General features: G+C 37.7%; 1 protein-coding gene across 3 annotated transcripts in view; it reads right to left on the bottom strand.

Annotated features, from left to right (window-relative positions):
• Positions 1-24,185, bottom strand: part of LOC121510214 (nuclear receptor subfamily 5 group A member 2-like) — a 49,563-nt gene extending 25,378 nt beyond the window's left edge. Inside the window, exons 1-4 of one of the 3 annotated variants that reach the window (XM_041788171.1) lie at positions 23,955-24,185; positions 21,550-21,668; positions 20,500-20,641; positions 9,625-10,286 (exon numbers count right to left, since the gene is read on the bottom strand). In XM_041788171.1, the coding sequence (XP_041644105.1) occupies positions 9,625-10,286; positions 20,500-20,641; positions 21,550-21,668; positions 23,955-23,976 (945 nt within the window). In that variant the 5' untranslated portion in view covers positions 23,977-24,185. Of the gene's footprint in view, positions 1-9,624; positions 10,287-20,499; positions 20,642-21,549; positions 21,672-23,954 lie in introns of all 3 variants that reach the window. The other 2 variants (XM_041788170.1, XM_041788172.1) reach the window with 2 other exon arrangements.
• Between the last annotated feature and the right edge of the window lie 528 nt (positions 24,186-24,713).

Below are 24,713 nucleotides of genomic sequence, written 5' to 3' on the forward strand. Positions count from 1 at the left end.
AGAGCAACATCAGGATGCATCTTTCAGGGAAGACCTTGACTATTTTCGCAAGACGATGCTAAACCACATACCACATCCATCACAACAGCATGGCTTCACAGAAGATGAAGCAGTCCAGACCTTACACTAATACAGTGGTTCCAAAGCTTTTTTGTCAGGCCCCCCTTTGGCAGATGAAAATATTTTCGGGCCCCCTACCCCTCACTGTACATATCAAATTGTAAAACACGTAAATGTACAACCAACACACCGACATTTACAACTTTGCACACAAATTCCTCATATTTTTATTGTTTTAGAATTCACCACAACATAAAACCTTAACATTTTGAGTTTTAATATCCTGACTCTCTGAAGATAAACAGTTTGCTGAAATAAAAACTTATCAAACATCTTTAAGATCTCTAGCTCCTGCAATAATTTCAGTGACTTTGTGGGCTTTTTTGGTGCTACAGAGCATTGGTTCTCAACCTTGGGGTCAGGTCCCCTTGGGGGTCTCAAGACACTAAGAGGGGGTCTCCAGATTCCTTAAAAAAGAACATTTTTTTAGTTCCAATGTTGCCAATTTCGCCAATTTTTAACCAGCTTTCATCATTTTTTTCCCACCAATTTTAGCACATTTTGCCATTTAACACTTGTTTTTGTCAACCCTTTCCACCACTTTTTTCTGCCTGTTATTGCCACTTGTAGACCAATTCTTGCCATATAAGCCAAATGTTGCCTCTGTTGACCCATACTTGCCACTATTAACCCCATTTTACCACTTTTTATGCCCAGTGATTTCCATTTTAACCACATTTCACTATCTGATATGCCCATTTTTTGCCAATTTGACTAATTTCTGCCAATATCTGCCAATTGTTTCTGTCTCAGTTAGCACTATTTTGCCAGTTTCTATTGATATTTCCTCCAATTTCACCAGATTTCCATCCATTTTTGCCAATTTAAAGCCTTGTGTATCCATTTTTTAAATTCCCCTTTACCACTATTCATGCCCATCTTTGCCCCTGTAACTCATTTTGCCTTTTCTGGCTATTTTTTGTCATTCTCATATAATTTTGCCATTTCTACCCCATTTCTGCTACTTTTAAGCTCTAACTTCACCACCTTTTCCACCATTTCGTGCCATTATTAACTCATTTTTACTTCTGCCAAGGAGGTTATGTGATCGGCAGGGTTAGTTTGTTAGTTAGTTTGGTTGTTAGAAGCATAACTCAAAAAGTCATGGACGGATTTTCATGAAATTTTCAGGAAATGTCTGAAATGGCATAAGAAGGAACTTATTAGATTTTGGGAGTGATCCAGATCACCGTCTGGATCCAGGTATTTTTTTTAAGGGTTCTTCACTATTGGGAGATGGGCTAATGGAGGAGGTCTGCGCTCTCCGAGTGCTTTTCTAGTTTTTTTCAATTTTTAACCCATTTTAATTATTTTTTTAACAAAATTGATTTACATTTTCAAGAGGGCTATATACTACACAAATGATTAAAACAGAGATTTGTTTAACTGGTAAGAGTAGGGTTTTTTCAGGTTAAATATAAAATATGGATGTCACAGCTTAACTTTACACTGGACCATGATTTTGCTGACCTCCATGGGCCCCCAGTTTGGCTGGGCCCCAGAAACCTCTCCCCTTTATCCCCCATTATGGACGGCCTTGTCTGCACGACTACTCCTGAATGTTCATGGCTGTGTTCAACCATCTTCAGGTACCATGGGGGTCCCCAGTCTCTGGCACCTTTATTTTGGGGGTCACGGGCTGAAAAGGTTGAGAACCCCTGATCTAGAGTTTTGGGGGCAGCTGTGAGACTAACAATCTCAGGCCATGTTCTCCAGCTTTGGTTTTTTTTTTTTTAATTGCAGCACAGCAGAACAAACAACTGTCTCACACAGGTAGGATGTAACAAATGAGAAGAGTGTGGTCAAGGCTCTCAATGGCATTGTTGAAGCTGAGGTGACATCACTGAACTGCTCATATTCTGCAGTGCTGATGTCACCAGGGCACAAGAGTCAGCACTGCTGCCTCACAGCAAGAAGGTCCCTGGTTCGCTTCCCAGTCAGGGCCTTTCTGTGCGGAGTTTGCATGTTCTCCCTGTGCATGCGTGGGTTCTCTCCGGGTACTCCGGCTTCCTCCCACCACCAAAAACATGCTCATTAGGTTAACTGGTGACTGAAAATTAGCCGTAGGTGTGAATGTGGGCATGCCTGGTTGTCTCTCTATGTGAGCTTTGCAACTGACTGGCGACCAGTCCAGGGTGTACGCCGCCTTTTGCCCAATGACAGCAGGGATAGGCTTCAACCCCCCCACGACCCCGAACAGGATAAACCACTACACTAATAGAAAACATTTGTAGCATTATAAAAGGAAAAATCTGTGTAAAGTCCCAGGAATCCTACATCAGAAAAGAAAGGGACAACATTCCTCTTTCAAAACTCCAGCATCTCGTCTCCAAGAAGAGATGCTACACACTGGTAAACATGAGACGAACATCAGTACATGTCTCACCTTGAGTTCAAGAGGGATAATGTGCATCACATTTGTGCCATAAGTTCAGTGCAGGGTATACAAGAAATATACATGCTAACTTTTTTGCAAGGAAGAGGGTGTACGATAACTACCCTACCATGGCTGCAGAACAGAAAAGTTGCTGGTCTTCTGGGTCTATTTAATTACTCAGTATTGTTAGTGACTTCAGCTGAAAATAGTTTGCTTGGATCAAATACAAAACACTTTAAAAGGGACAGAATGCCGGGGAAATTGTTTAATTTCTTAAATCATTTGGCCTTGGTATGTTAAAGGATGTGTGTTTGTCACTGAAGGCAGATTCCCTCATGACTCACTCAGGAAGGTAATATTTCATCACTGTGTTATTCGCTTGATTTGTCCGAGAAGAATTACAATCCTCCATTTTCATTTAGAGTGCTGTGTATTCAGCCATATTGTCAGCAGGAGGAACACTATTGATTTCTACAGCAAAGACGAACTGAATCATCAGAACGGTGATACACGCTGCAGTGAATCTGGAGGCCCGTTAACAAAGACAAGCACAGAGCCACAAAGATGATGGAGAGAGACCGTGATTCATGTCCAGCCATCATCCCCGGGGCTGTTTGTGTGTGTGGCGTGATCAGCTGTTGTGCTCTGAGGAAACACAGCGAGGAATGATTACCCTTACAAGGCCGAGTGTACTCCAGCACACTGCTTCAGAGTCAGCCCTGTTACAGCCACATTGTGTTTAAGAGTGTAAATATGGTGGGACTAAACCAAAAATAAGGCAGAATATTTCAGTCATTACTGAACTCTGCACGTTAAATCAAACACTTAATGTCAGCCACAAAACAGTAGGGATGGAAATGACAAGACTCTATTGATATTGATGCCATTATCGATTCTTCTTATCGATTCAATTCTTTATCGATTCCTTCCTGTGTGATTTTTTTTTAGGTTTTCGCTGTTAACAACTCAATTTAAGTCTTTTTCCCTCTGAGTGTGGACAAGATGTACGCCACCTTCAGTAAGAGTCAATGACAAGCAAACTTCAATTACTGTCTATAATAAACAGTTTAGATAACTAAAAATGTTAAACATGAAGTGTTTGGGAGGCAAACCTACAAAAATATACTTAAAATATAATGAAGATACAACACTGCTGCTCATTTTCTTTAGAATATAAAACATTTAAAATTAGTCTCTATATCCTAGATCTCTGGACGTTTACAAATAAATTGACCTCTTGTACAAAATTAAAATTTCTTGTGCAAAAAGATTCATGCCTTGCATGCAGATGGTACACGTCATGCTGTTCAGGCCATTTTTTTTTCAACTGCTTTAGCTTGTTTTTGTGACTGTCCACCAAGTTTACTTCCTCAACTTCTCTGTCCTTGTCTGCTCTGATTGCCTCTTGTGAGACCGTGTTTTTTTTTAGGAAGAAAGGCATTGATAGGTCACATATTTTACCCCTTTAAGACAAGGTTATATTGGTCTAAGAGGTCCCCAAAAACATGCCTGTGAAGTTTACTGCTGAAAAAACACTCAAGTATTGGATTTTTGTATGTCTAAAAAAACCCTCTGTTTCAGCTCTGCTCAGAATGAGCTATTTATGTGTCTGTGACTTTAAATGTTAATAAGCTGCCTGACTCCACTCCAGTTTTTTTTTTATTCATTCTGGCATTGCACTTCAAAAATTCTACATATTATATTTTAAATCAGCCATATAATATTATCATGCTGCTCTGTTATCATCAGGACTCTTATCTAACTACTAGTAGGTCTTACATATCATAAAAATGCGTTGAGCCAGCTTTATAGTAGTTCTGTACAATACAACCTTTTCTGATATGATATGCAAGTTACTCCACATCTCTGTTCTTCATTTCTGCACTTCTCTTCACAAAATAAACAGAAACTAGATATCTGATTGTATTATTCAGATTAAATGGTTCCCTCTTCGTGTGTGTTGTGGTTGTGTTTGGAAAGCGACTTCTCTGACAGAATTGTGGATGTATGAGCAACTATAAGGCATAAATACATATACAAAAAGCCTCTAAGTCTGTATTCACGTAGGCCTTCACCAAGTCATTTCATCTATAAAAACATTTGTCATGAATGTCTTGCAAAGCAATGTCACATAACTCTGCTGTTTATAGTCCTGTTGAATTCTGTGCTTGGAGAGAAGTAACAAATTAAAAATCAACAGAATGAGATGTCCTTGCTGAAGCTACAGCTTCTCTTTATACAAATACTGAGGATCTATTTTCAGGCATTCACTGTCACTTTGCTGCAGTGTCTTTTGATTGTCTGTGTTTCAGTAAAAATGAGGCTGTATTCACAGCCAGACGTTAGCACTGGTTCACTGCTGTTCGGGAAGGGACACTTCAAGAATTAAGCTTTCAGATCTCAGACCAGGACCACGTCTGTTCTAGGGATGTAACGATAACTGGTATCACTATAAACTGTGGTAAAATTCGAGATGGTTAGCATTACCGTTTCAAATTTTAATTACCGTTAAAACCATGTTTGATTACCGCACTTTGAAAACTCACGATGATACTGATGCTTCCTGGAGAAGCCGCAGCGCTCTGTGGCAGTAATGCAACTTCATGGATGCCAGCTGCAGTTAAACACCATAGAAGAAGAAGAAAGAGCAGCGCTCTCTGAGACTCTGGTGTGCATGCGCAGTTTGAAAACATGGTGAGAGAGAACGCGAGAGAGCGAGAGAGAGAGCAAGCCAGAGAGAGCGAAAGAGCAAGAGAGAGAGAGCGAGAGAGAAAGAGAGAGAGAGAGAGAGAGATTGTACACAAAGGTACATGAAACACTGAAAGTGTTCTTTCTGTACCAGTTTTTCTTAGATCTGTAAGACTAGATCTAGTCTTGAGCACTGAATGTAAAGAAAAGTATTCTTGGATCTTATCTACAATTTGCACAAAGTACAGCTACCTCTTATGGCCATAAGGTGCCATCTTTAATGCACATTTGTATGTTTGATGTTAATATTTTAATGTTCTGCCAACAAAGTACATTGTGTGTGATATTTTATTTCATTTAAAAAAAAAACTTGGTTAAATGATTTCAGTGTGTGTATAATTACTTTTTGAACATTTTGAGCACATTTCAACAATACCGTGATAATAATGATAACCGTGATAATTTTGGTCACAATAACCATTATATGAAATTTTCATATTGTTACATCCCTAGTCTGTTCTGGTCTGAGAGGGCTCATGATATGAAATATATTCATTCATTAAATGAGTAGCAGCTCTGAAGGATGCAGCATCTGTGTTTAGACACGGCAGAGTTCAGATTTGACTCTTATTTATTCTCAGTAAGTTTTTTTGTTGCAGAAATATGATTCAACTTAATAAAAAAAAAGCCACAGATTAAAAGATGAAACATAAAAACAAGAAATTTACACACTCTGTATGGGTTGATGTTAAAGTGATGCACCAAAGTTCTCTAAAACACTGCAATAACTGCTGAAGTTCAAACTTTTATACAAATACAGCACCTGGATCTAAACTGCAGAAGAATTTACAGAAAGTAAAACTATTTAATGAAACAGAAGAATATTTTATCCAACACAAAAGCTTTTCAAAAACATGAAAACATGTTGTGAATTGAAGGAAAAATATTTGTGGAACACGAAAAAATTTAAACCAAAAAATGTGTCACTTAATATTTTTTCATTCAATGAAATGTTTTTTTTTTCTTTTGTTGGATCTTTTTGTGCCTACTGAAACGTCCTTTTACTTTGCAAAACAATTTGCATTTCATTAAATGTTTATTTGCTATTCCAGAATTATATAATAGAATCAAAGCTGACAAACTGTCAGAATTTTAGGTCTCAGAATTTCTATAATCTGCTTTTTATCACATTTCTTATTACACTATTTCCCATTTAAAATTGCTTTTGTTTTTCTTTTTGTTTTCTTTTTGTTTTAGTCTTGAACTTTAAAAAATGACTTCTTGTTTGAATACAGACCAGCTTTTATTTTGAAAGAAAATAAGGAACTTTAAGTAGATTATGACATGAACTTAACCACGGTAAAGGGAACTTGTTATGATTGAAAAGGAAATAAGCAAACAGTAAAAAGTAGTGTCAGTGCTTAAAAATTAATCTAATTAATTACAGGTTTCGTGATTAATTAATTGTAATTAATTGCATATATTGATAATATGAGTAGGACTGCACTAAAGATAGCTTTACTGTCTGATCCTGTTTGTAGTTGCATATTTATGTGTCTATGATTGATGTCCATATTTGACTCTGTTAATACAAAGTTGACTCTACTGACATCCTCCTTATCCTCCTACACACACACCAACTGTAGTCCGACCTCTGCTCCCAGTCTGCACACGCTCTCTACCTCTTCATTGCTGTTTTGTGACTGTCAAAAGTTACCTTGTATTCCTCATAAACAAGTTTTCATTACCAGAAAGCGCGTGCAGGAAGCTTCTGGTTAGTAATGTCACCAAAGTTCAAAACAAAAGATGTGCTTACGATCAACATCGGACCCTTTAAAGAGATTTTAAAGCAGCAGCAACCAGAGTAAAGCTTTAAACAGAAAGGTCTGCACACTGGTGGATGAATTCAGCGTTTACAGACGTAGCACTGCAGCATCTGTCTGCATAGAGAGGAGCGCTCATCTGTGTGTGCGTTTGTGCACATGCTCAGGAGTTCCACACAACACAGGCAGGGAGAAGAAATAAGAAAGACTGTCCTATCAGTCAATCCTGGACGGTGCGTATCTTTTAAATGTATAAGATGATAAAAATCAAAAGACCATGAAAAGTTTGGCTTCTTTTCATCAGGTTTACAACACTGTGGTGGACGGCTGTTGAAAAGAGTGACATATAACGTCAATGCGATCACTTTGCATACATTTTTATGTGATCAATTAATTGGGTGAAATTAAAATGTAATTTTTACAGCACTAGTAAAAAGGTAAAACTTTGATTACATAAAGTGTAGAAGACTGACTAGTCCACTGAACTGTCTGTGAGTTTTTTAAGCCCTCATGACAATCAATCAATCAAACTTTATTTATAAAGCACTTTTTATACATAACATGTAACTCAAAGTGCTTTACATAGACAAATAGACAAGGTGAGTTGGAACTCACAACTGCTTACAATGGGCCACTCTGGGACGTCCTAATCGCTTCTCAGGTAACACCTCTGGATTTAGTTAATGCTAAATAAATCTCTCTACAGGAGGGACAGTATTGCGCATCAACTGCTTTTGTCCCTGCATCTGTATCATCTTGATAATCCCCAAAATCAGACTCCTGTTTGTCATCAATATTGTAGCGGTTCTGCGAAATTTTCTAAACATAAAAACACAAAAATACTTTGCTAGCTCAGTCTTGTCATAACTATGAAATGTGCAGGGAATCATTAATTTACCACTGATACGTTTACCTCCTCTGGCATGGATTTCTCACGTTTTGGCTTGTATAGCGCTGCACATCCTGCTTGACTGTAGAGTTTATGGAGGCAGTGTTAATTTTGACAGCTATTTTTAATTTTAGTCTCAGTCTTAGTCTATAGATTAAATGTCTTTTAGTTTTAGTCACATTGTAGTCGTTTCTACCCTTTGTAGTTTTAGTCCATAAAAAGTCCTCACATTTTAGTCTTTACTTTTAGTCCAAGCATTTATTCTCTTGCCTAAATCTGGTACCAGACCATCGTAGCGTGTTCTATGCACTCTGCCAAACCTGGGTCCCTGCTTTCTACAGCTGAGAGGCAGAAAAACTACAGATGCATTGTATTAAAACAGATATGATGGATTTTGAATGTCGACGAAAACTAAATTTCCTTTTTAGTCTAGTTTGAGTCATCTTCATGAAAACTAACTTAGTTTTAGTCCATTTTAGTCATCAAAAATATATTTTTGGCTTGTCTTAAATAGTTTTTCTCATGAAAAATTTAGTCATAGTTTTTAGTCGACAAAATTAACATGGTATGGGGGGGCCAAGGTTGTAATGGTTTTGGAATTTTCATTAGTTTTATTTCTATTTAGTCTTTACTTTTTATTTTACATTTCATTTTTTAAATTAGTTTCTACTGTGGGTTTGTCAGTGTTTTTTTTTTTTGTTTTTGCAAAACTGCATCATTTCAGTTTATTTTTTAGTACTTTCAGTGTTTGTTTTAGTTTTTTCAGCAATACAGGATAAAGTACTTGTCTTTTTGACTTTATAATAACAAAAATGAGGTAATTTTGTCCCTAATTCTACCTTATTTTTGTTTTAGTTTTTGCTGTTTTTAAGAGCTTATTTACTTTTAGTTGCCTTAAATGATTTGTACATTTTATTTTTGTCCATTTTATTTTTGTTTTATATTGGTTTTAGTTAACTATAACACACTTGGAGGAGACAGTAGTGAGGGAAGTGAAGTGTGAAAACTTAAAAAAAAAGTGGCTGTATCATTTCCAAAATTCATACATTTACAGATTTTCAAAATGAGATTTCTATTCCCTATTTTACATTTAGTTTCTTGCAAAATCCTGCAAACAGCCGTCTGAGGCTTGACCAGCTGAATCACAACAAACATCACCAGATTTAATTCAAGCTGAGATGGCTCAATTCAGACAGCTGCAAGCGACTTTCTAAAACGGCCATGTTGCATTGCAAATCTTTAGTCTGAAATAGGCTGAGACATTCGGAAGCAGTCATGGTTTTATTTTACATCGCTGCGGCTGCAGGGAAACGCTGGCATGGATTTACCAAAGTGTGCAGAAAACACTGACGCTCTAATTATGGAGCTTAATCTCACTGTGATCAATGCATTAATGTTGACAGTCCTGAAGCTGAAGAGAAAATAAAAATGGAGGATAAAGAGGGGAGGAAGACATGCATCAAACAGCACCAGGCCCAGGATTCAAACCTGCAACCAGTGTGGACTCCACCTGGGTTTCTCTGTTTTGTAGAATGTTTTTAATAATCAAAATGATTTTTTGTGTTTCAGAAAGGCCGTGTAATTCAAGAAATATTTTTGCATTAAATGAAATTTTTTTGCTGTTGACCTTAAGGGCCACCGTACAAAAGCAGATCCATTTTAGATTTTACATTTTTCCTACCAGGCAGAATCAATGTGCATGTGAAGAACACCAATAAAGAACTCACCCTGAGCTCCTTGAAGAAGATGCAGCTCCGAGCCCACTCCACTATGGAGAAGAGGGTCTGGTCCGCCATGCGACACATGAGGCTGAAGGTCGTGCTGGGCTTGTCCAAGCGGCTCCGGCCCCCCTGCTCCTGCTGCAGGTGAGCCACGATCTTATTCTGCACCACCAGCTCATCCGGATCGCAGCGCAGCAGCTCCAGCACCAGCGGCGGCAGGCTGGGGGGCTGTGGCGAGGCGGAGGGGTACATTTCTGGGTAGGTGTATCCTGTCAGAGACTCGGGGGAGCTGGTGTAGTCGGGACACTCGGCTTTGATGGCCCTGCCGGGGAAGGCTGTGTACTGGTACTGAGTGGTGATGGACAACTGGGACTGCATGGTCATGCCCAGGGAGGGGGGTCCATAGAGGTTGGCCTCGTAGTCTGTGGGGGCTGTGATGGAGCTTGGGGTGGAAGGGAGCAGGCTTTTGGAGATGGTGGGCAGGCTGTGCAGAGTGCCGGTGAAGCTGTAGTCGGTCTGCAGAGGAGAGGTCGGTGGAGGAGCGGTGGTCTCCAGCTTAAAGCCGTTGGATCGTATCAAAGCCTTCTTCTGCTGCTTCAAGGCCCTGTCTCTCTTGTACATGGGGCCAAATTTATTCCTCCCCCCACGCATGCGGTCTGCTCGCACCGCTGTCGCACAAGAGAAGAGGGGGAAAACAGATTTACAAACACAACTCTACTGAACTCTCTGGCACTATAAAGATCCTCTTTGCATCTTTGCAACACTCCCACATGAGAGTTGGCAACACAGAATTAACATGCAAATGCTGCCCTGGGCTTCTACTGTTCACTGAAGCGATTTTTTTTACATGGGAGCCATTGTAGAGGGGAAGGCGAAGTCTATGATGGGAGAAGGTCGAGCCACAATTTAACATCTACTGATCAATGAAATGCACATTGATATTTCAAGCTGGATGTTTTGTCATTAATGTCAGACATGCATTTATTACCCAGGGCAGATGTGATTTTAGGATCAGAAATCAGAACTTTGGGGGGGGGGGGGCTCAGCTCCATAAGAGGTTATGTCCTGTGGACCTCCTGCTAAACAACTAATTTAACAAACAAGAAATATCTTCCAACAGGAGATTTTTATTAAAATATTAACATATAGCTACATGGGATTCACACAATAAGATATTTTGAGAATAATATTAATAATATAATATGATATGATCAAGTCAAGTCAAAGTTTATTTATATTGCACATTTAAAAAACAACCTTAGTTGACCAAAGTGCTTTACAGGCTTTGACAAAACATAAAAAGCACAACAAATGACTCACAAAAACGTAACGATCCGGCAATATCAAAGAGAATGCACTTCAAAATGTCAAGCTCAACTTGTATTAGAAGCCAGTGAGTTTTCAGCAAAGATTTAAAATTATCTATAGACTGAGCAGTTCTAATGTTAAGAGGTAAACTGTCCCACAGTCTAGGAGCAGCCACAGCAAACGCCCTGTCACCTCTGGTTTTAAGACTGCATCTAGGAACAGGAAGCATCTGGTGTGTTGACCTCAGTGCTCTGACTGGAGCATGTTGGTGCAACAACTCTAAAAAGAAGGTGCCAATCCATGTAATGCTTTAAAGACAGATAACAACATTTTAAACTCTATCCTGAAACTGACGGGAAGCCAGTGAAGAGAAGCCAGCATCGGTGTGATGCGGTCTCGGCGTGTCTTCTCAGTCAGAAGCCGTGCAGCTGCATTTTGGACTAACTGCAAGCAACGCTGAGACGACTGGTCCAGACTAGGGCTGAACGATTTGCAAAAATAATCCAATTGTGATTTTTATCCCTAATATTGCAATTGCGATTCAATGTGGGATTATTCTTAGGTCCCTCATCTTATGTATTTTTCAACAAATTCAAGCAACAAATCATTCCATATTAAAGCCTACATTCTGCCATGAAACTCATCATATATTTAACCATTTTATTGGAAATGGATCTACTACAGTTGTACTTGGCAGAGAAGGTCTCTGCTCAAAAGATGCTTCCTGGGTTAGTCAAGCAGCTGCTTTGACTATGCAGGGAGCACATGGCTAGAAACCCCCATGTAGATACACACATTTATGACCATGTGTATTGAAAACAATGGAATTATTCAGAAGCAATTAATCCATAGTAGCATGAATCTAAATATGATGGTGCAACAAGGTTTATGCTATAAAGGAGGAGGCTGGGGTGGAGGAGGTGAAGCTGGCTATCAGCTGACCACAACTTGGGTATGACTTTTGTGAACTAACACTAAGCTTAATGAATTTTAGATATTTATTTTTGGTCATATTGCAAATTTGATGACATTTGCTTTATAGAAGCGCATTATCATTTTTATGTCCCTCATTTTGATTAAGGAAAACATACATAAAACAAGAAAAGGAGGATTTTTGTAAACCATTATACAAAATTTGACACTTAAACACGTAAAATATCTACTGCTGCAAAAATATTATTTATTAAACTGATATTTTGACACATTTCAAGTTAAAGAAATATTGCAATGTGTGCGATTTGGAAATTGCAGCAGGCCATATTGCGATTTTATCTAATTTGGGATTAACTGCCCTAGTCCAGACCAACATACAAAGTATTACAATAGTCTAAATGAGAGGTGATAAACATGTGGCTTACCCTCTCAAAGTCATTTGGAGGAAGGTAGGGCTTCACCTTCCCCAACAGTCTGAGCTGAAAGAAGCTGGTCTTAACCACTGAACTGATCTGATAGTCAAATCTGAAGCACCTGTCAAAGATGACACCAAGGTTTCGAACAAAAGTGTGACAGTAGGAGGCAAATGGACCGAGAACACTGTCAACAGCTTTCAGGAGTTCAGATTCTCCAAAAGCTATTATTTCGGATTTCTTTTCATTTAAATGTAAGAAGTTTAACTACATCCATAAATTTACATCTTTTAAACAGTTTTGTAAGACTGTAAATTCTTTTAGGTGTCATGGGAAGATAAATTTGCAGGTCGTCATCAAAAAATGAAATGATACATTGTGTTTCTTAAAAATAGACCCCAAAGGGAGAATATACAAAGAAAAGAATGGGGGGCCTAAAACGGAGCCTTGCAGAACCCCATAACATAAAGGGATCAGCGCATAAAAAAACTGAACAAGATTGACGGAGAAAGTCTTTTCTAATAAGTAAGATTGTAACCATTTCAGGACAGCACCTTTAACATCAGCACATGATTCAATATGTGATAAAAGAATCTGGTGGTCAACCGTGTCAAACGCAGCAGTCAAATCTAAAAGCACCAGCACAGCGGAGTTTCCAGCATCAACCAATCATATAACATAGTATAATATAACATAATATAATATAATATAATATAATATGATATGATATGTTATAATATAATATAATATAATATAATATAATATAATATAATATAATTAATGTTCTTTTTTCTAGTCTAAAGTTATTAAGGCCTATAAGAGCATTTTCCCCATTCAATATAGTAATTTTGTAAAGTAATGTAGATTGCAGCTGAATTAGCCTGTCTCACTTATAACAGCTTACCCTTTTCATTGTTAATCTCTGCGGGTTGTGCAGAGTGATCTACCCTGCTCTGAGCTCTTTTTATCAAGACTAGAGCCATGCGCGGGTCTCTTTCTTAATCCTGCTCGTGCCGTCCACTCCCACCTGCACCTACAGCAGGTGTGTCCAAACCCACCTGCAACATGACAATCCATGTTAAATATTCGAGAAATAGTGCATTTAATTAAAGGCAATATTGATATGTTTACTTAAGCTCCACCCTGATGAAGTTTCCTCTCTGAATGAAGAAATCTGTTAGAAAACAACCTTGTCCTTGACGTGCATCACACATGAATAAAAAAGCAGCCAGGGGTCTCAGACTGTTTAACTCCTGGTTATGGCTTAGAAATAGAAATGTCAAAGTAATATTTACAACGTTAATTTGCACATCATTCATTTTAGTCACACAGAGGTGACAAGTTTCCTGGAAAATCTGCGCGTCATAAAATTTTCAGCACGCTTTCAGATCTGATGATCAGATCTTACAGACAGTGTGCTAATCTTTACTCCATTATGCCGTGCTATTACTATCCTCATCATTAGATGCTTAGTGCAATAAGGCATATTTGTATGGAAAGGGGTATTTTTCTCCAAATAACTGCATATGTGCATTAATAGGCCTACAACACAATTAAAGCTGTGCTTTTTGACTTATTTACAGTTTTCAAGGAAGTCCCTGAATGATGACTCAGCACAGCATTTTGGAATTTATAGAAAATGTGTCCATATTTATGATTTTTCAAGGGCATCAGTGTTGAACCGGTACACCCAAGAAGTCCTCTGAGATGTATCAGGGACAAGTGGAGCAATGGTGTGGGATGCAAGTCAACACAGACAGACAGAAACACCAGCAATTATAATAGTAAGATTAAATCAGTATGCTATGCTGTAAAAAGTCATAAATAGCATTAGCTAAGCAAGGCAAAGGGCTAATTAAGTGAATGCTAACATATTTTGCCAGTGCAAAGTATAACTCAGCCTATAAATCACATTTCACACACTCTAGCGTGCTAAAACACAATGAATACTTCAGTCATTCTGTGGTTCCTGTAGCTTACAGGTCTGTTTTGCTGGTCTACTTTGAGATTTAACCAGTCCTAAAGACAGAGAAGCCTTTGGGGGTCTGCAGTTGCATGAGTAGAAATATTTGACTTAGAATATCAAATTCAAAAAGTTTCATTTTAGTTCCAAAAATCTGGAGGTGTAGGCTGATTGGCCCATGTAACAGTTCGCCTATTTTAGGTGGGCTGAGATCAAATTTAGGGGTGATTTAACCTGACCTAAGGAAGGTCTACAATACTTAGTTTAAATGAAATGCAGGTTTTCAGAGTGGAATTATTTATCTTACATCATTTTGGTTTTCAGCGGAGATCAGTAGTCTTAGAATAAACATTTATATTTCACTGAAGGTTTATTATTGCTAGGCTATCTTAAATGTAAAGAAGTATATTGAATTCACTTGAGAAAATATGGATGTTGTAGTGATTCTTCAGGGTCAACTGATGTGATACACCTTGTATCAAGGATCGTATACATCTGTATGGTGCTCTGAAAAGTCTGAAATGCTAAAAGACAACCTACGAGTGAAACTTTACGTGAGTTGTGAAATATTGATCTGTTTGACATAGAGAGACAGACCTTTTTCTTAAAGTTTTCTTGTATTTTCATGGCTAGTATCTTGTTAATTCAGGAAATTGTGGGAAAAAAAAATTCTCTAGAGAAAGCAAAAAGCTTCCATACTTCTGAAACGACCTAATACAATGGTCTATATCTCAGAAATGTCGGCTTTTATTCTAAGGAGAATCTTGGTAACTGTGTGACAGTCAGATAAAGCCTTTTGGTATGAAAACCTCTTTTTTATTAAATATACTGGATGATAAATGCAAGCCTGATGTCTCTGGTAAAACCAGCGGCTTGAACATCAGTTCATATTTCAGGGAATAATGAGAATTTCGATTCTTGATTGACCTCCCACCGTCATAGATTTACAGTCATTTTGAGCAGCGGCACCCCTCAAAGATTCATCCCAGAAGCCTTAAACCAGCATCTGCATGTAGCCTAAATATCTATGAATGCAAACTAACTCACAATCCTTTTCCACCACTATCCCCAGCTTTCCAGGAGAGTAAACAACAGACATACTGGTCATTCTGGCTTCCCTTTTAGGGCTGAGAAGATTCCCCAGAGTCTGTGTAGCACTCCTCCTTCTTGTAGCCTAAATAGAGCTTTTGATTTAAAACAGGGGAGTCTCCGGGGTTTTATCAGTTAGTCAAGAATGTGTCCTTTTTTTTCTGCTACGGAAGCAGGTGCTTTCCTGCACCGCTGTCTGGGAATCAAGCTCACCCCATGTGTTGGATACAATATGAGAGCCACAAGCCCAGATGTATGTATATCAAGAGTGTCCAAACTGTGGCAAATTCTAGAGGTAATTTTAAATATGGCCTCCATTATGATGCATAGCTTGTGCTCGACATTACATCTTAGAGCAGTGCTGCTGTGGTAATTCTGACTATCTGATAGGAAAGATTGTTAAACTGCTTTTTTCAGATGGCAACAGACGTAATAAACAATATTAACAAAAAGGCAAAAGAAAATCTTGAATATAAGGCACTTCTGAATAAAGACAACAAGATTACCGCAGCGAATAGCAGCATGAATCACGCTTTGTTGCTCTCAAGGTCCAATTTGCAAAATATATCACACAGATTATCTTCCAGCATCAACATTCCTGCAACGTTTGCAGCTTTGAGCAGTTTGTTGTTGTTTAGTTTAGACATCAGTGTTTCCTCTTTGCTGCATAAAGCGTCATTTCGATCGTGACCAGGGACAGATCCAGTGGTGGCCAGGGCCAACCAGGTCCCCTTTGACTGTGACTGGCCACCTGAAGATCCTAAACAATGATTGGCCATTTGTTTTCTCAGTCATTAATGGAAAGCTAAAATAGCTGATGCTGTTTTTGTTTTTTCTTTCAACATGTAGAATCACCAAGCATATCTTAACCTACAGTGGATTGGTTTTATACAACTGCTGTCAAACAATTAGATGTTTTAACCACAACTGATCTCAGAATTTCTATAAGTAATCGCAATTAATCTTTTTACCACATTTTAAAACTCCACTATTTTGCATTCGCAATTGGTTTTGAGTGCAAAATAGAGCATGACTTACAGGAGTAACTTGATAAAAGAGTTTATTTGCCTCAGGAGAGAAGCAAGGCAAGCAGACACTGCACACTTATTGACTATGTATGGCACCAATCTCCAAAATGAGAAATCTTGCAGCTTGATTTACTGATGGGTGATGCCCAGTTAAAATTTATGTTTGTCCAAGGCTTTAAATACATTACTCTAATCCTATTTATCATTAATACACAGGCCTAATGTGCAGAGAGGGAGGAAAAAAAAAATAAACACTCAAAGCGAGGTCCCTGTATACGACCAGGCCCTACGCGCTGTGCATGGTCTGTGTATAGGGAGGGGCGGGCCTAAACACAACAAAAGTAACTTGTTATGGATTTAAAAGGATTTTTTTTTATGACAAGATGTAAATTACTTGTCCAATTATCTGTCTGTGAGTTTTTAAAGGTCTCATATATCAATCAAAATATCCTTCTTCAGGCTTTTCTAGCAAAAACATGCCCCAGGCCTGTCCACAATCCCCCCAAGAATCAGAAAAATCTATTCCCTCCCTCCCTTTCTTTTCCCACCTTTCAGAAAATGTGTGCTGAAAAGAGTCGTTCTCAGATTTTCCCCTCATAACGTCATGCAGGAAGTTAGCCCCAAAATTAGTTGATTGGCCCTTCCTACTTGGAGGAAAGTTTTGCCCTCCTCTCCTGATCCTCCAATCAGCTGCCAGCTGTGAGGATGATCAGGAGAGCCACATCCATTAAGCTACATCCATTTCCTGATAGGGGCGGAGTCAGCCAGCTCAGTAACATGAAACAGAGGGGGTTTAAGACATGCAAAAATCCAATACAGGAGTGTTTTTTCAACAGAAATCTTCACAGGCATGTTTTGCAGGGAGATGCTGTCTAGATTAGCCAAAGGTCATTGAAAGAGACCAAAAAAGCATTAGATTAATCACAATCTAAAAATCAGTGCACTAGTTCTCAACCTTAATTATTGGCTATTAACTCATTGAGTGCCACTGACGTTTATATGCGTCATTTAAAAGCCAACACTTGAGTGCCATTGACATATAAATACGTCAAAGTGTTTTTTCAGAATATTTATTTTACCATAAAATAACATTTGTAATACAATTTTCAGATGTCTTTTATGTCATTGAAGGCAAAATTATAGCATTCAAATCACTGTTTTGCTTGACGGACTCTCTTTCAAAAAAAATGCATTTTTCTCAGCTTTCTAGAAAAAAGTGGTCTTTTTGGTGAAACTAGCCTCTATTCAACTTCAGATAAATCAAGAACAGAACGAGGTGCAAACAAACGTTTTTTTCCACTATGAAATAAAGTTTCTTCTTTCATTTGAGCTATTTGGTGTTTTCAGAGTCGTAGTACAAAATACTCTGTGGGTCTTGAAAGATGACTCAAAATGGCCAAAATCGCTGGCACAAGCCACTTTCCATTTTATAAAAGGGCTGGCACTTAATGAGTTAAGACTAATCTTGACAGGCCTTAAACATTAATACAGCCGCACTATAATTACATTTAGGAACTGTTTAAAAACACCTGAAATGTATAACAGCAAGGTTACTTGAATTTTTTGCTGCCTGTACTCTCTGGTGAGTTCTGAAGTTTGAGAGTGGCAAAGCTTTTTGGGTCAGTTTTAGTAAAACCTGGTTGCTCCTGTCTCATAAACATTTCTGGACAATCTGATAAACATGTGGGGAATCCTCACAAAAACAAATTTGAACAAAATTGTAAACTATCACTTCAAAATGTGCAAAATACTTGATGCACTGTCACATTTCATATGAATATGCGGTTTCAAACACAGCCTCCATTCCTCCTATAACAAACAAGCAACCGTGATCACACTTAGTCTGCACATGCTCAGTAGGGTTCCCTCTCTGCCTGCTAAAACTCAGAGTGATCACTTCAAAATGGCAAAAGTTTAATAAAAAATAATTTTGAGATTTGAAGCATTTGAAGGAATACTCACTATTTCTACACAGTGGTCTAGAGTCTAGGAGATTGTTATTTTAACCAAAAAAATGTTAATGTCTCCACACTGTTAATTCCACATTAGCATAAGCAAAATATGCTAATAGCTGTTGCCAGGTAGATTACACAATTCTTGAATGGCTGCCTGAGAGGGTAACTGTGACATTGTTCTAAAAATACACTTTTCAGCATTTTGTGAAGAAATCAATTTATAACCCCATTTGTTGCTTATGTTCTGTGTTTGAAACTGCAGTGTTCCAAATTAGGGCTAGGCAATTAATCATAAATTAGATTAAATCGCAATATGGTGTGCTGCAATTTTCAAATTGCAGATGGTGCAATATTTCTTTAACCTGAAATTTGTGCCAAAATACCAGTTCCAAACTTTTTTTGCAACAGAGACATTATGTATTACATATCATGCAATCATTCAAGTTACATGTTTTTAGAAGTCTAAAAAAAATCCTATTTTCTTCTTTTTTTCTACATTTTTCTTATTGAATATGAAAATGATATAAAATTACCACTCCCTTCAATACAAGAATTCACATCTGATTTTCAATACGAGTCAAATTCAGTACAATATCTATTTTTAATAAAGTTGTTTAGCCCTTATGTAATCTAATCTTGTGTTGGTTATAGTACAGAATGATTTATTGCGTGGGTTTATTGGACGTAACATAAGGTAAGGAACTTCAGAAATAATCGCATATCAAATCACAGTGGCAACATTGGAGAAAAAAAAACGCAATTAGATTATTTTCCCAAATCGTTCAGTCCTGTTCCAAATGTAAACGTTTGCACTAAATCCCTTCACTACTCATTCAATATAACATGAAAAATACAATTCAGACATGTTTAGGAGGCAGAATTGAAAATTACTGAACTTCAACAAAGTGAATTATTGTGATTAACATTGACTTTTTAGTGCAGTTAGATCAAGAAAAAAATTATGCAAGCACTGAAGCATTTTTTTAGGTTTAACTAAATCATTTTTGCCAGAATTAAAAGTAGATTTTGTTGACATTTTAAATCGGAAATTTTAAGCAAAACATTTCTGGGGCAGCAGCCCCCTAGACCGTCCTGTGGTTGGGTAATCCCCTGATATTTAACACGCTGGCTCCGCCCCCAATCTTCTCACTCAAAGGAAAAATAAAGATTATCCTCTCCACATGATCCCATTGTGGTTTTCTGTTTAAATGTGTATTCCTCAGCTGATCAGTGCATTAAAAAACATTTTACTCACTTTGACTCAGTCTGAAATTTCAATGTGTATATTTAGCCAAACAAACTTGGTAGAAATAAAACATGATATTTAGAAGCAGACTGATCTAAATCACCTGAACATATACATTTTTCTTATTTTTTTTTTTTTACTTAGAAAAGGCCTTTTGTTCATAGGGAGGGCCCCTTTTCATGGACTCCCAAATCTTGAATTTTTGCATCTTGCATGTTTCTACAGTACCACAGAAGGGACCAAATAACAGATACACATTTTTTAATCCACAATTGCCACCAGAAGAGAGCATTATAGTCTAGGATCTCTTAGATGATGATAACATTTAAATGATTTTAATGAGGGAAATGGTTTAATGGTTGGTTTACTCATAAATACTTCGAATCAATCAAATGGAATTTAAAACAAATAGAAATATAATAGGTCAAATTATTGGATACAATGAAAGAAATTAGATTTATTTAAGGTGTGTTTTAATTTAGAAAGCAGTGTTTTAGAAAGGTCTCCAATGTTACAACAGTGCTGTGAAACTTGACCCCTCGGTGAGGACTACTGAAACACATTAATTTGTTTAATTGAACTGATTCCAGTAGTCTTGCTCTTGTAAGTTAAATATACTGTAGGTAGAAATTACATTGTTTATAATTTCATTTTTAAGTGCTTCTTGGGTGAAAAGATGAGTAATGTGTGTCACATGATTTCTGAGTTATGAGGTGAAACAGGAACTGTGTTACAGCCGGCCCTGGTCTCCCCTAACGACTGCTAAAGGCCCATAGATGTGCTGTTTACCTATCCTATCACATCAAATTATTGCTTTTATTATCATTATTTATTTATTAATATTTATTTGTTTATTCTTTATTTATTTATTTTGCAGTAGCCGTAGGTCCAGCAGTTGCAATCTTTAAAAAAAGGTGTAGCTAGTAGGCTACAGAGTGAACGGTACCTTCTAGCCTCATCCCCACGCTGAGACACTTCTGGAAGCGGCAGAAAGGACATCTCTTCCTCTGGGTTTTGTCGATTTTACACTCCTGGTTCTCCGCACATGTGTACCTCTTGTTGTTCTGAACAGTCCTCTTGAAGAAGCCCTACAAAAAAAGAGCTCACGTCAGACAAGAGCGGGAAAAGACAACGTGCTGCGGAAAGTACATTCACACGCAAACCACGCCTTTCAAAATAAAATGTCGCAGGTAAAAAAAAAAAATTAGAAAGGAGCTTTATTAATCCTTCGAGGGGGAACTTGATTTTAGCAGCAGCTTACATGATATTTGTTACATTCAACAGTTAGACATTAAACACTAGCACATAGCAAAAAAAAAAAAAAAAAAAAAAAAAAAACATTGGTGCACAACTAGGAATTACACTTTAAACTAGCAGGCATAATTAACGACGACACGTGCTTATCACCGGTAGATATCATCAGAGATGTACCAACTATAAAAAATGTATTGTAGTCCTTATAGATAATATGAAGAGTTCTATGTTTATTCATTTTTGCCATGTAAATGCAGGTATGAAAGTAGCACACCTAATGGCTAAGTAGCATAATGTTTAAGACGGATACGGAAATGGAAACATTAAAAATGTAAAATAGGTCCATTCAGTGAACATAAATATTTAACTGTAATACGGTATAATATAATACAAGTGGTTGAGACGTATCATAAGATGTGCAGGAGGAAAGGCCATAATAATAGGATAATTTGGATATTAATAAGGCTTATACTACTTCTAGTAGAAATAAGGCACATTTCTTTTGCGTGTTTTACTCTGAGTGATTATCTAAAAACAGAATATTGGGGCGAGTGTTGGACAAGAACATTTTTTTTTTTTATCTTATACTAATAGAAAATCATTTAACAGTTTATACATTTCAAACCTGTCATAATTTGTTTTATTTGAAAGCCGTATTCATTTCGATTGCTTTAGACAATGCAAACTTAATTCTCTCCGTTCATTAAAGGCTCGGTGAGCGTGTACGCGCGCCGTGCGTTACCTTGCAGCTCTCGCAGGTGAGCAGACCGTAGTGATATCCGGACACTTTGTCTCCACAGACAGGACACAGCTCTTCCAGATCTTCGTCGTACGTGTACTCCATCACCTTCAGAGTCACACCTGCTGCATACACACGCGCACACAAACAGCAAAACAGTAGAAATGACACACTGAAACCTCCTCGTGCACAGCCATCTATCAACCTGATGTCATATTTCTACGTATGATAAAATACATTCTGCACCGAGATGCCATTAACAGAGCATGCTTAAAGCTTAAATGTCTGACGGAATTTTCTTCCTTAGCATTTTTTAAGTGCTTCGGTTTGGCTTGCAAAAATCGTCTGAGCAGAGTCTTTATTTGAAACAACAGCTTTAGAGCTGCAGAGTTCATTTCACTAATGATTTGATACATCTAAAAAATAAATACGGAAGCAAAAATGTAATTTTTTTGTACTGTTTTCGCAAAAATGCCGTTTGAAATTCCCCTGCACACAATTCATTTATATTATTCATCTATGTACATATTTTAACATTTTTCCATCATGCTTTATAAATAAGGCCTTACTGAAATAATGTGTCTGGAACGCACGAGCCTATCCTGATCATGCAACAGTTAGGGTCTCTCAGATTGATCGGACATCTCCGCAAAGGTCTATAATATTCAACTTCCGTTGGGGCCACATCGAATGAGTCAAATTATTGCGCAAAATCGCTGAAATAGCCAACCTAAATCTAGATGTAGATAAACAGGGTGGGTGCTGCACAGGGTAAAAAATGTCTGACATTAAATGCTGTTCTCTCATGATAAGAGAACAGAGGAAAGGAAAGGATTTGTGGACTCAGTGAAAGGATAAAATCGGAAACAAAAGGCCGCAATGCTCTGCTCTAGAAATTGGAGTCAGAAATGTAGAGTTTCCTATTTCATGTCTGGTAAAGAAGGTGCGGAACAAATATTTTATAACCGCTCAATTTTCACTCGGATTTTTATCCGTCGCACGAACCCAAATAAATGCTGTTTTATTTCGCCTGTGGATCTGCAAAACAATCTATCACCTAAAGTTATTTCTTTATGTTAATTTGCATTTCTCTAGGCTGCACCACATCAGCACTGATTCAAACATTTCTCATCCAGCAGCTCTGCACGGTGTCCTCAGAATGGATCCATCAAAGATGAAGGTTTTTTATCAGGTAAGGGGTGAAAATATTTTATGTTCGCCAGTGAAGGCCAACTAAAAATAAAGGCACATAAAAAAAGAAAGAAAAAAAAAGCTGACGTTATGCTGAGAAAGACTATTTCACTGCAGCTCGACACATTAAAGAGAGCTGAACCAAAGTGAAGAGAAATGAGCTGAAACACGCGGAAGCTAGCTGGGAGAGGACGGGGGTTTAAAGCGGCAGATATTCGGCCCACAGAGGACTCACGCGCCGCCGCCCTTTGAAGTGTCCACGCACGCGGCTCGTTAAAAAGATGAGAGAAATGCCGCGCTTAATCAGCAACACAGGTGTGTGGGTTCTAGCTAACATCGTCATTGGAAGAAAAAGAAAGATCTGGAAGTATTAGTCTGTAGGAGCAAAACCGGTTTGAGTCACTTTCACGTCCCTGGTCTTGGCAGAGAATGGAATAAAAGGAACTAAAAGGTTTTAAAAACCTGCAAAAATGTACGAGTGAACCACCTGACGTTCAGTTAATTTATTTTTTATGTATATTGCTCCGTGTTGAATAGGTGTGATAAAGTGAATACATAGGCTAATATTATTTAATCAAATAGAGGTATCAATTTTATTTAATTTGTCGTCTTTTAGTGCTTCTTTTCATGTTTCTAATCTAATGGACATTTTTATATAATCAGATTTTTATCATTGTTATATTTCACGTTTGTAAAAATACTTTTATGTAGCCTAGATTGTGAAATGTTAAATACAGTCTTTGGGTAAAAAGAAATAAAGATAGGCCTGTTAAATAGAAGTTAACAATATCGTTTTATTCTGGTATTTATTCTTTTCTAACACTTTTCTATTGTGGGTTAAAATGAAACTACAAATTCATTATCTGCTTATTAAATAATTCAGCCCACATAGCAAACTGTTCGTTTGTTATGGCCTGAATATGATCTGAAATTCAGCCAATCTCCTATGTAATATATAATACATTTAAATTCTTAAAAACGCCAGCTTATTCTGAAATAAAGCACTGCTTCAGATAAAGGGCCTAATCGTCATGTTTTAATTGCGCAAAATAATGTTATATTTCCTCTTCAGTAGACGCAGTAGTAACGTTCATGATCAAGCAACAGGTTATGAATCCATATTATTGTTATATGCAGATTTAAGCCATTGGATCGATATTTTTACAGCATAATTAAATATCATTTCTTCCTGGAGATGTTAACATAGACAGACTTACCGTGAGCCTTATCTCCCAACATCTGATCCGCAGCCAGTCACTGATGATTGTCTAATAATTCAAACCTGGATGGAGCTGTCGCTGCAGCCTTGCATGGGCTGCTGAGGAGAATAAATAAACGTAAAAAGTCACGAATCCGGATGGTCTTTGTCTGTGGAAACGCTGCTTTAAGAGGCAGCAGCGCGTCTGTGCTGAAAACCCGGTGTGGTGATGACCATGAAGATCTCTGAGTCAAACTCCTTCAGTCCGCTCGCTCTTCACTGATTCCCTTATCACAAAAGTTAGATTGCTCAGACGCCATTGGTGCACGATGAGTCACGTGGCAGATGCTCTCTGCCTCCTAGGGAGAGAAATGCCTGGACAGGATAGAGAAAGAGCGGTGCTGATGAAGGATACTCTGATTCACAGAAAAATGCAGCATGGAGCAGAGGAAGAAACAGCCTGTCGAAGTCTTTAGTATGTATAACAGCCCTGATAATTATTAATGTAACCAGGAGAATTATAAATCTCAGTATTTAACGTTGTAATTATTTATTGGAATAACAATTTATTAGGATTTTGAACCCATTATAGGCGTGCACCTCTAAATTTAAATTTTAAAAAGATCAGCTGTCCCCCCATTTCTTTAGATGTGAGAAATATTTTGCACACAATAATTTTAAACTTTAGAAAGCAAAACACTAAATTCTAGCAGATAATTCCACGTCAGGATGCATGTCATTACTACCTTAAAGATGGCAGAAAACCCATAAGTTGGTA

This window comes from Cheilinus undulatus, linkage group 5 (genome assembly GCF_018320785.1).
Source record: "Cheilinus undulatus linkage group 5, ASM1832078v1, whole genome shotgun sequence".
NCBI lineage: Eukaryota > Metazoa > Chordata > Actinopteri > Labriformes > Labridae > Cheilinus > Cheilinus undulatus.